The sequence below is a fragment of the Poecilia formosa genome, unplaced genomic scaffold (genome assembly GCF_000485575.1).
Source record: "Poecilia formosa unplaced genomic scaffold, Poecilia_formosa-5.1.2 Scaffold10, whole genome shotgun sequence".
Taxonomy (NCBI): domain Eukaryota; kingdom Metazoa; phylum Chordata; class Actinopteri; order Cyprinodontiformes; family Poeciliidae; genus Poecilia; species Poecilia formosa.
In genome coordinates this window covers 462,796-474,436 of record NW_006799949.1, presented here as the reverse complement: position 1 = coordinate 474,436, position 11,641 = coordinate 462,796, and the positions used below count along the sequence as shown (strand labels likewise).

Below are 11,641 nucleotides of genomic sequence, written 5' to 3'. Positions count from 1 at the left end.
CGATCTGAGCAACATGAAATTCCAACAAACCTAGAGTAGAACTGCCTTAAAATTATTTTTACGTTGAGAAATTTTGTGTGACTAGTCAATGTTCTCGTATGTTTATCTGCGTGTGTCTCATCAGTATTTTCTGCCGTCTTTTCTCTCAAGAAACCAGACAAAGGAAAGGGAAAAACCGATGGAACCTTTGGATATAAGACATTTTTCCTATGTGAGAAAAACTGCGGCGTTTTTGCCCCTTTCTCCAGAGTGAAGCCTTTAGCTCCTACCCCTTTGTCACCTTCCATGGCAATGCTCCACGGTCAACAGCAAACACAAAACATATTTCCTGGAGACAACGTATATTTCTTCATCGATGGCAAATATCGCTTTGGGATAGTACTACACATTCAGGAAGATGGAGGACAACCTATTGTGCAGATCTCCACAGTAAGTATATTTTTTGAAAGACGTGTATTCTCATAAACCTGAGGCACATGCAAAATAAGACCTGGAGTTCAAAGGAGACAAACTTTCATTTCACTATGAGTGTAAATGTTGAAAGTATTCCTTTTAACTTTTATGGAAAACTCTGGCTCCACCTGCAATTTATATGATTGACTTTGAATCTGTGGGATCTAGAGGGCGTAATTTTTTGCCTCTAAATTAGATTGGATAGTTTTGTAAAGTTTCTTGTGACAATATTTGTTTTGAATCTGCCTCGCATACATAAACTAACCTAAAATAAATGTAATAGTTAAATCTATTCAAATATAGATTTAACTATATCAGTATAATTAAATCTATAGTTAAAGGTATGTGTGTTTTAACTTTAGACAAGCAGTGATCATATACAGTTCAAGTTTCTTAGCACAAACATAGATACAGATTCATAATGGTGACCTTGAACCAACTCCCTGGTGATTTAGGACAATTTTCCTCACAAGTCTGACGTTGTTTACACTGTCATCAACAGATGAGGACGCCCTCTGACTATGCATGCAGAAAATCAAAACGAAACTTTCGTGGCATAATTGACTTTTCACTCCAGACAGTCCTTAAATTGCCACTGCTTGCTAAACCCACTGCTTTAGAGTTTACAATAAATTTGCTACCTTTTTTATTATTGAAGCTATTTACAAGATATTGATATTGTGTTTTCTGTGTCTTTAGGACAAGGATGAGAATGGAAAAAGAGGGGGAGAAATTAAGCTTCCACTCTACATGGTTAGCAAAGGAGAATGTCCTTCAGGTTTGAGCAGTGTCTTTGTATTTCTATATCTGTTTCATCCGCTTTCGTTCAATCTGATTACGATATTTTCTACACACTGTAGGGTCTGAAGGCATGGACATCGATATTCCCCCGGTGGAAGCTCCCACTGATCTGAGCATAAGTCTAAACTCTGTGGTTGAGGTGACTTTAGGTAAAGGGAACTCGTATGGAATTATCCGCTGGATCGGCAGACTACCCGGCCGTGAGGATGTGATGGTTGGACTTGAGCTGGTAAATCTATTTGCTGATGTGTTGAGGTTGAGATTAAACTGTGAACAAGACCAGTAATGCTTGTAATTTTAATCTAACCCATAAAATGTGAAATATCTGAGCATATTTGTGTAAAAACAGAAAAACTAAAGTTCTTCAAACTTTGCTGGAGTTACTGTTTTTATCATTTGGAACAGATTATGTTTTAGGGATTTTTTTGTTGTTTAAGGATATACCAATAAAACATTTATCAGGGAAGCTCAGATACAAAAAATTTGGGCTGATAGTATATTTTTTATATATATATATATATATATATATATATATATATATATATATATATATATATATATATATATATATATATATAGCTGACCTTTTGACATTTAGCATCACTGTCATTCTCACATTCCCAAACAAATACCACATGGCCAACCCACTCCCCTCCTCCAGAAACACAAACATAAACACAACAAAATAGAAATAAAAATCAGTTGTTAATATTGACCCAGTTTTACTGATCGGACAGATAAGTGTTAAAAAATTACTAATGTTGATTTTGATCCATTGTGCATCTCTAATAATAATTGTTAGTATTTTACCCTGAAGTGATTTGATTTCTTTGAAACTGTCTGCAGGAGGAACCCTGTGGCGTCAGCGATGGAACCATTCATGGAAAGCGTTATTTCGACTGTCCTCCAAAGAGAGCGTTGTTTGTGAAGCTGACGTCCTGCCGTCCCGATTCACGCTTCCAGAACATATCAGCCCAAAACAACATGATGCCTGAACTGGATAAAAATGGTAAGTTCAGAGTTGCAGTTTGCATTTATCAGGATGTGTAACATGGTAATTTGAACCCTTTAATGATTTATATAAATAGTTTTGTTCTAAATAACACAACTTCAGTGAGTTGTAGAATTAAAAAACTGCGCCCAAATTGCTTTTCCATTTTCTATATATCATGTCTTATGTTTCAGACTGAGTCACAACACATGCAGCTGAAAACTTGTTTCTTCTCCTTGCCTACTAATTTGAGAAGTCTCAAAATAACTTTTTACATTTTTTATTGGACTCCAATGGCAGCTAAGTTTCGATGATCTTTTTTCTGTTGTGTTCAGCCCTGTCAAGTTGTCATTTCATAAACTAAAATTGGAGATGTTTATATTACCTTTTACATTTATCTGAGATAACTCCATGCAGATTGTCCTGCGTGGAGTTATCTCAATCTGAATATATGTTGTATCTTGTACTTTGTGGATATTTGATGGATATGACATGATGTTATTCTTTGTAAACAGAGGAAGATGGAAATCACGACACAGGGAAGCTGGAGACTGTTCCTCCAATCAGCACAGAGCAGGTCGAAAAGCTTCTGATTGGACGTATGAAGGGGATCCAAGGACACTGTAACTCCTGCTACATGGACTCTGCCCTCTTTGGGTCAGAATCATACATTTATAATTAAGAAATACATTATTAAAAATATGTTAGAGGACTTGAACAAAGATTTTTATTTGTAACAAAGTTACAAAAGACTGCCTATAGTGTCTGGAAATATTTAAAAGTTGAAAATAGCTGAACTTTTCCTTTGATGCCTTCAGATTGTTTTCCTGCTCCTCTGTGTTGGATTCTATGTTGTTCAAAGCAACAAATCCTCAGGATGCTCCAATCCAGAGAATTTTGCTCCATAACATTGTCAACCCGCTCCGCAGGTGTGTGTGTGTGTGTCTTCTTTTGCATCTTTTGTTTGTGTTGCTGTGGGACGGCAGTGTTTAATGATTCGTGTGCTGTTTGCAGTAAGGGATTTGTTCATGGGCGACACATCATGAGGTTTCGAGAGCAGCTGCAGAAACATGGCTACTGTCAGTCCTTCACCACTGATGAGAAGGGTCAGTCTGATCCTCAAGCTCGTAAAAGATCCAATTTGGTACTGAGATTAAAACTCAATGTGCTGATGTAACTTGCCTGTTTCAGATCCAGAGGAGTTCCTCATCATTGTGATGCACCACATTCTTGCCCTGGAGCCTCTGCTGAAGCTGTATTCCTTCACCTTTTCCTTTCTATGATTTAACTGTACCAAACTTCAGATAGAACTATTTCCTTTTTTCCTTCTCTGTTTAGATCGGCTGCTGGCAAAGTGCAGGAGAGCTACTGCTATCAGATATTCCTGGACCAGAACCACAGCCTGGTTCTGCCCACAGTCCAGCAGCTACTGGAACATTCCTTTTACAGTGAAGGACTCAAACTGGCAGAGGTGGGCTCCCTGTTTTCTTTAGTGACTACCAATAAATACTCAGATGTTTTAGTTACAGCCTTTTCCGACCTGCTCCTTTTCCACCACTAGGTGCCTCAGTTAAACGTTTTACTCAGCACTCCTCTTTGCCTTTTTCTCTGTGTTTAAACTTCAGGTGCCGTCCTGCCTCATCCTTCAGATGCCGCGCTTTGGGAAGAAATTCAAGATGTTCAACAAAATTATTCCCTCCCTGGAGCTGGACATCACCGACCTCCTCTCTGAGGGTACAATTAAAACACGTCTGATCAGACATGATGCAACACAGTAAGCAAAACTCATTGTCTGAGTGTGTTTCAGGTCCTCAGCAGTGCATTATGTGTGGACACATGGCAGTGGAAGAGTGCGCCGACTGTTTTAAAGAGCCAGTTTTTAGCCAAACAGGATTTAAAGTCTTCTGCAAGACGTGTTCCTCTCAGGTTGGTGGTTTTACTGCAACATTTCTGTTCAAGTTCAAGTTTATTTATAAAACACATGTCTTTTAAGATCCTATGTGAATGAAATAATAAAATACAACATACCTTGTAAGTCAACTAAGTAAACCATGAAGTGGTTTCTTTTCCAAGTGGCAGCGTGGAAAAGATACTAATGCCAGGAATCTGTAGGAACTTTATGATTTAATTTGATCCGCTGAAGGTGATTTACACTCTCACTGCCTGCTCTTGTTTGGAACACACATGATAGCGATGAGTATCAGCATAATACAACTCTATAAATTTGTGTTAAAGCTAGCTTTTTAACTTCATTTGATGGTCTCTGATGACTCACAGTAAAAGTTGCACTGAACTTTGTACTTAGCTGCGCCTTGTCTGAGTTAGTGGGAATCGTTGACATATCTGTGGTCTTGTAGTTTAAGGCGGCGTGTAAGATCAGCTGTTGTTCATCCATCTTTAGGTGGATGCACAACATATTTTCTTTTAGTTTTACACAACCTACATGTGGTGTGACCTTGTCCAAGTCATTGTGTTTTTAGTCCTGAGGGTGCTTTTTGTGGTACGTGACAATATTATGTGTTTATGATGAACACTTACGTGCTTCCCAGGTCCAATGTTAAGGGTTAAAATTACAAAGTCAAGTTTCTTTCAAGTTATGTTTGCTATACACAGCATTTTTATAACAACTCAAGGTAATATACTTGGTGGTGCTATAAAATGTGCCCTGCAGAAAAGGTCCTGAGTTAAAGATGAGACTTAAACTATTCTAGTTGAGTTACTGCAAAGCATCAAAGTTTCACCTACAAGGTTAGAAAACTGAGGTACACTTTATTAGAGCTGTGAGGATTTTAGCAGAATGGTGGTGTCCTGAATCAGTAGCTCATAAAAAAAACATTAAAATTGTTTAAAAGAACAGTTTCTGTGATGTGAAGAGCTTTAAAACCAGAGTGAAACTTTTTGAGAATCTATAAATTATTGGCACTGCCCCATCACCACTCTAATATTTTTAGAGTAAAATGGTTTGGTTTGTTTTGTTGGTTTGTTTTGTATGTGCGCTTTTGTTGGCTTATTTTACAGCAGTCAACTTGAGGGTTATTTGCTCATCTGCTGCAACTGAGCAGTTGGAGTTTTTACAGATTTTCCTCAATTAGACTCTATCTTATAATGAGTGTTTCAGATTTTGAATTTTTTTCCATTAAAGTCTGTATTTCTCCCCAGGTGCACTCTCACCCTCAGCGCCTCTCCCATCGGCCTGCAGCCCTGGAAGTCCCCAAAGGCTACATCGACCGCGGCATCCCACACTCGCTCACCAGAGACCGCCTGGAGCTGTTTGCTGTGCTCTGCATCGAGACAAGCCACTATGTGTCCTTTGTCAAACACGGACCAAACACACGTGACTGGATCTTCTTTGACAGCATGGCTGATAGAGAAGGTGGGCGTTGAGTTCTGACATAACGTTTCTCCAAACGGAGAGAAAGCTTATTCGGTTTGTGCTTTGTTCTTAGGGGAGAGGGACGGATTCAACATCCCAGAGGTGCAAGCCTGTCCTGAGGTTGGCATGTACCTGGAAATGTCTCCTGCGGAGCTGGCCAATCAGGTGCCGCGGGACATGAAAGGTGTGGCCAAGCGTCTCTTCTGCGACGCCTACATGTACCTGTACCGGAGTACGAGCATGTGTCTCTATCGCTGAGGGGACACTTCACTACTTCTGGAAAGCCAGTTGCTGTTTACTATTTCCTTTTGCTGCATTTTACATGGCTCTGCGTGGAAACTTACACAAATGTAAATTTGTTTTGTATATTTGCAAACGTAAAAGAGTTCCCTTGAGCATTTTCCCTCTTAAACCAAGGAAAATGTTTTCAAGCTTGAATAATTTGTAGTAATACTGACTTTTGTTGTATGAATGAAGGACAAACTGACAGGAATTACGGGTGCAATTTTGCACTAAAGGAGAAACAAAACAAAAAAAAAAAAGAAATGACTTGTTGATATGGAATATTTGAATATAATATTAATCTGCTGATGAAATTTTGTAGTATTCAGGAGTGCACAGTATGATCAAAAAATTATTTCAAACCAAATTTTACCAAGCACACATAATTCAAAGTGTTTTTCAAATGTTGTAATACAACATATAGTTGAGTAAATCTTGTTCATTTTCTTTTCGAAAGTGAACTATTTTTGTATAAACTCCAAGAGTAAAAATTGTTTTCTTTTTGTTCTGATTTTCTGAGAAGTTCTATATTTTGGTGTAAAAGTAATGTGGGATATACTATAAAGTTGAGGAGACTGCACTTAGAATAGCTGCTAAGACCTTTATGGTGGTCGTTTTCTATTCATAATGTATGTTAAACTCCTCTTATTGTTATATATTACATTGGATCTAGTTAAATAAATGTAGATTTCTGTAGGGATCAGTATTTGTCTTTTTTTGTGAAGCGGAAAATGTGTTGCTACGTGCTGCTTGAGGTTTTAATGTGAAGTTTTATGTCCTTTTGATGCAGAAGTGGATCAGCGCTGCTTCTAGGTTCCCCACCACGTATCGGAGATACTGACCCTAACAGTACAGCTAATTAATCAATCTAAGTTGAAGTGGTTGTTATCTCAGTCTTGTTTTGGTCATGATTTACATGACCATAACTGGGGCTTGACATGCTGAAGAACCGGTAAATCCAGAACTTTCCCTTTCAGCGCAGCTGCTGTTTTCCTGCAACGCCCTCATTTCTGCAGGAAAACCCCTGATCCTGCAGATGGACACAATACTGCAGATTGTGTCCATCACACAATCTACTCTGTTACAACATTTAAACGAGGATCTAAGATACGTCGACTTGCAAAAGTATTCACACCCTTTACACTTTCTCACATCACAACCACAAACTTCAGCATATTACATTGAGATTTCATGTCTTAGACTGACACAACGTGGAGCAGCGTTTACAAAGAAGAAAGGGCACTCTGTCCTGTCCAGTTAAAACCCATGGTCTCATATTTGAGGGCGCTGACCCTCATCCCAGCTGCTGTGCTGCTGTGACCTGCTCCATTGAAAGCAGGAGACTGCTATATCTGAAGAAGTTCTTTGACATTTTTGAGGAACTGTTAAGTCTATTGTCAAAGAAGGAAATGGTATGGTACAATCACAGTCCTTCCAAGACATGGACTTGCATATAAAATGACATGACTTGAAAGGAAAAAGATGCGCAGCTAAGGTAGAGGAGTCTGTTGATAGATCAACTGTTAGCCATTCACTCCTCTAATCTGTCAAAGAAATCTCTCAAAGTGTAGAAGAAGGCGATTTGGTCAGGACAATCCTGAAAAACAAAGCTGTTACACGGTGAAACAGATGTGATATGAGTGAAAGTTCACCTTCCAGTAGGACTCCAGCCCTTAACATAATTCCAGATCTACACAGGAATCTGTAATGTTTTGCCTTATAAACCATTCTACAAAGAAGAATATCACCTGCACATCCAGGCAGTTTCTGGATGTGCAAAGTTGATAGCTGTATCTGCAGTAAAAGGTGGTGATACTGAGTATGATCCCTCAGGAGGGGGGAGGGGGGAGGACGGCTACTTCTGAGACAAAGTTCGAGCCGGTGGAGTCAGACTGAACTCACAACCAACTCAAAGATTTGTTTTTTTCACTTCAAATTGTTGTTAGTGCTGATTTCTTGCTCAGTCGTTTCCCTTGTTTCGTAGCAGCCTCCTGTCTCTGCATGAACTCACGCTGAGAGCAAAATTGGCTCCACATTGAGTCTGAAGTCTAGTCTCCAATCAGGTGGGAAGGTTTTGCTGATTAAAAAACAAGTTGTCATGATGTGGTTTTGTATCTGAGTTTACTCCAGTGAGTGTTTCTATGTAAAAAAAAAAAATAATAATAATAATAAAAGGCATAAAGGAAGGGTTAGCACTTCTTCAATCATTTAGATTACCGCCAGGATGTAAAATATCTGCCACAATTATGGTACAACAAAATGTTGCTGTTTTGGCTTTGAAGTGTCAAATCTGCTACGACGCGACACGATTAGAATACAAAAAAAGCTTTTTCTCCCCCATTAAAGTGCAGAAACCGGTTGGCTCCGACTTCCTCTGCCTCATCTTTCTTTCAAACGCTGCCTGCCTGGATATTTGTCTTCGATCTGGATGCCTTTGATCCTGCTGTCTCCCTTTGTCTCGCTGTGATCAGGTCTCTGAGTGACCTCTAACACTAGTTAGGAGTGCTGAGCTGTGCTGTGCCGCCCTGATGAGTCGGGCTCTTTAATACACTCGAGGGCACGGACTGCAATGAAGGAAGCAGCCTTGAGTCGTGAAACGAAGCCCTGCAACTTTATAAAACAGCCGTCCTTTCATCCAACACGCTCAGCATATTCACCCATATGCAAAAAAATTCACTGACCCTGCATGTGTGTGTTTACATAAGGNGGGGGAGTTGTGTTTGTCAAAGCAGTAAAGTTGGTCTAGTGCTGCAGTTGTTGAAAGAAGATAATGTCACAGTAATAAAAGCCACAAATTCCAAAAATCCACACCAAACAGCCTGATGCCTAACAAAGACTGGTACAGACTATGTAGCTCCAATGTTTAGGAATTTGCTGCAAATTTTTATTCTGATAAAATTCTGACCTTCCAACCGTTCATCTTTAAAGGGACACATCATCCCTTTAAAGATGGGATGTCGCGTCCCATCTTTAAAGGGACACGTTGTGAAGCATTGTTGTGATGACAACGGTGAAGTATTGTCATCACAACAGTGCTTCACCATTAAGCTTCACCAATATAGGAGTATTGGACTGAGAAGTGGCTTCATATGATGAGCTCAGCAGACTCGTAGTTCCACCAGGTATTTGCTAATTGCTGCTGCTATTCTGAAGAAGCTGAGTGGGGGGAGATGGGGGGCTGCAGCTAAGGAGTCCTCAAACATGCATGAAAGAATCAAAGCAACACTCCAGGTATGCTTTTGATGAGGGAATGCATTATAACTTTACATAAGGCTAAAAAAAAAAAAGACGAGTTTACATAATACCTCCCCTTTAATTGCAACAGCGTGGCAGGATATTCATGTACAAAATGAAAAATCTTTATTGCAGTCTTTTGTGTCGCAAGCAGCACTTGCCTTTTACAATCGTGTGTGTCTTGCTCTGGGTGTAATCTACAGAAATACATACGAATGTGGTTAGATTATCATCTAATCCACCCACACACTCTTTGATGACTGTGCAGGACACCAGGACACTAAAACAGGGGTAAAGTCGCACATTGAAATTTTTTATAGCAGCCATGGCCAAGCAGCATTTTGAATTCCAGTTTTAACATGGCCACAATATTGCCTTGAGCACATTAAGGCTGCCTTTATATTCTTGTCACTTTTTCTTATTATCTTTGTCATGAAAATGTTTCATGTTATATTTTGTTACGTTTTCAATTTTAAGGATACAATCCCAACGAGGACAATTAGCACTTTGAAGTGTGCTGAGAGAGCTATCTCCTCCTCAGTTAACATTCAAAGGAAAAAAATAAAGTTTTATTTTTCCTTTGAAGTTAAATGGTAAAAATCTTTTAGAATAAATTCAACCATGGCTGATTAGAAATCTTCTCTACTAGCTACAGCAGAGTAAATCCAAACAGCTTGCATAGATTGCCAGTAAATAAACCCTGGCTGTCTGTATGTTATCGTTGTCATTTGATCTGAACACCTTGTTCCTCGCAGCATTTCGTCACGAAGCTTCCAAGCAGGAAGGTCATCAAATATCATCAGCCTTCACCACCTGGAAGTCAGAGCGGCGTCCTGCTGATGAGGCATGCGACAACAGAGTCTGAGAAACGAGTGTGATAATTTCTGCCCTCAATTGTTTGACTTGTGATTTATGTCATTGTGAGTTTTTAAAGCCACCCCAGTTCTTCTTCTTCTTTTTTTTTTTTAGAAATTCGTGAAGATGTTTTCTTTCTACCCAGTCACAACTTTTTAATGGTAAAATTACAAACTTCAGTATTTTTGTCAAGGATGTAACAGCAACATATTGCTGTAAAGTAGGAGTCAAATGTCGTGTGGTTTTCAAAACTTTTCGTCAATAATGCATGTTCTGCATTTGTATTTTCTTTCACTTTGGTCTTTTCTCACCAGAGTATTCTCTTCCATGTGTTTGCTGTGTTCCCTACATAACCTGTGACAAACTTTAAGCAGGACATCTCTCTGTAACATCAGCTTTCTTCTTGACAAATTTCCAAGCAGGAAGGTCATATTTGTGGATCACTGGATCACTAGTTGTCCTGTGGAAAACATATAGTCCTACATTAACTGAGGAGCAGCCTCTCCTCCGGAGTTAGCACAATCCTTGAGGCTGCTGCTCTGTTAAAGTTCTCCTTTCCTGCCCTGTAAGTTTAGGTGAATGGCCATTTCTTAGCAGATTAGCAATTTTGCCATACTCTTGCCATGTTCAGAGTATGGCAAGTTGTTCAGAGCATTATATCCTACTTTAATCCCTGACCTGTCAGTTGCGTTCCTTTGTCTCCATGATGCAGTGACTTCTGACGGCAATCAATTGAGTTTTATTTAGGGGTAACAATAAAAGCTGAATAGGTACACACACGCCAGCACACTCAAGGTTGTTTTCTTTTATCTTTCTCAAAAAAAAGATGTGAAAGCAATGTACCACGTTTCTTTTTTTGTTTCTCAGACTATAGATCATGGCATTTTTTGCATGTAAATTCCCAGTAAAATAAATTTGTACAAGTCTGTAGTTCTAAAGTGACAACATTTGGAAATGTTCACAGGGTCTGAAGATTTTTGGAAAATGAAATGCAATAAAGGTTTTATGGGGATCGTTGTTAGTTTTGCTGCACTTTCCATCAAGTCAGTTTCACCAAAGCTTCCTCTTCTCCCACGAGAAGTGAGGGTTTTATTGGTCCCTCCTCTCCACAAGAGTTATGACTTTCCCCTCCATATGGTCTTTCAGTTACTTAGCACCATTAGCAATCATAAACGTGTCATTAAAGCAGACATGTTGGCCTAATACAGCAGAGTTTAGGAGGGTTGCTATCGCTTATGTCCCCAGAAAGGGACATTAATTTGCAGCAGTAGATGTGATCTTTAGATATTAGTACGTCAGCACATGAGGGATCATAACCCACATCCATCATCAGCATGCAAACACTATTAGTTGGGCAGTGTTACAGCTGCATAATTAAGTGCTGGAAAGGTTATCGTTTTGTCATTTGCAGTTCCAGAAATTCACCCGGGGTGGTTTAAATGCCTCTGTTCTCCACACAATTCAGGCAGCACCCACGCCAGCAGGAACATGTGACGAGAGTGAAGCTGGCTCATAAATGGAAAAGTATCAGATGTGACAAAGTAAAGACGTAGTGAAGGAAGTGGAGCACAATGATAAGAGATAATAATAAAAGCTGGGAATCTGTTTGCGCAGTGAGGAGCTGCTCAGGGACTCTGCCGCTGATTTATCCA

General features: G+C 39.4%; 1 protein-coding gene across 1 annotated transcript in view; it reads left to right on the top strand.

Annotated features, from left to right (window-relative positions):
• The window catches only part of cyldl (cylindromatosis (turban tumor syndrome), like), an 8,713-nt gene extending 2,113 nt beyond the window's left edge, over positions 1 to 6,600 (top strand). The window contains exons 3-15 of the mRNA XM_007540997.2: positions 151 to 429; positions 1,153 to 1,231; positions 1,314 to 1,483; positions 2,101 to 2,263; positions 2,761 to 2,902; positions 3,064 to 3,174; positions 3,260 to 3,351; positions 3,437 to 3,500; positions 3,584 to 3,716; positions 3,871 to 3,979; positions 4,053 to 4,171; positions 5,405 to 5,618; positions 5,692 to 6,600. Of these exons, the coding sequence (XP_007541059.1) occupies positions 151 to 429; positions 1,153 to 1,231; positions 1,314 to 1,483; positions 2,101 to 2,263; positions 2,761 to 2,902; positions 3,064 to 3,174; positions 3,260 to 3,351; positions 3,437 to 3,500; positions 3,584 to 3,716; positions 3,871 to 3,979; positions 4,053 to 4,171; positions 5,405 to 5,618; positions 5,692 to 5,876 (1,860 nt within the window). The 3' untranslated portion in view covers positions 5,877 to 6,600. The remainder of the gene's footprint in view (positions 1 to 150; positions 430 to 1,152; positions 1,232 to 1,313; positions 1,484 to 2,100; positions 2,264 to 2,760; positions 2,903 to 3,063; positions 3,175 to 3,259; positions 3,352 to 3,436; positions 3,501 to 3,583; positions 3,717 to 3,870; positions 3,980 to 4,052; positions 4,172 to 5,404; positions 5,619 to 5,691) is intronic.
• Positions 6,601 to 11,641: the final 5,041 nt, after the last annotated feature.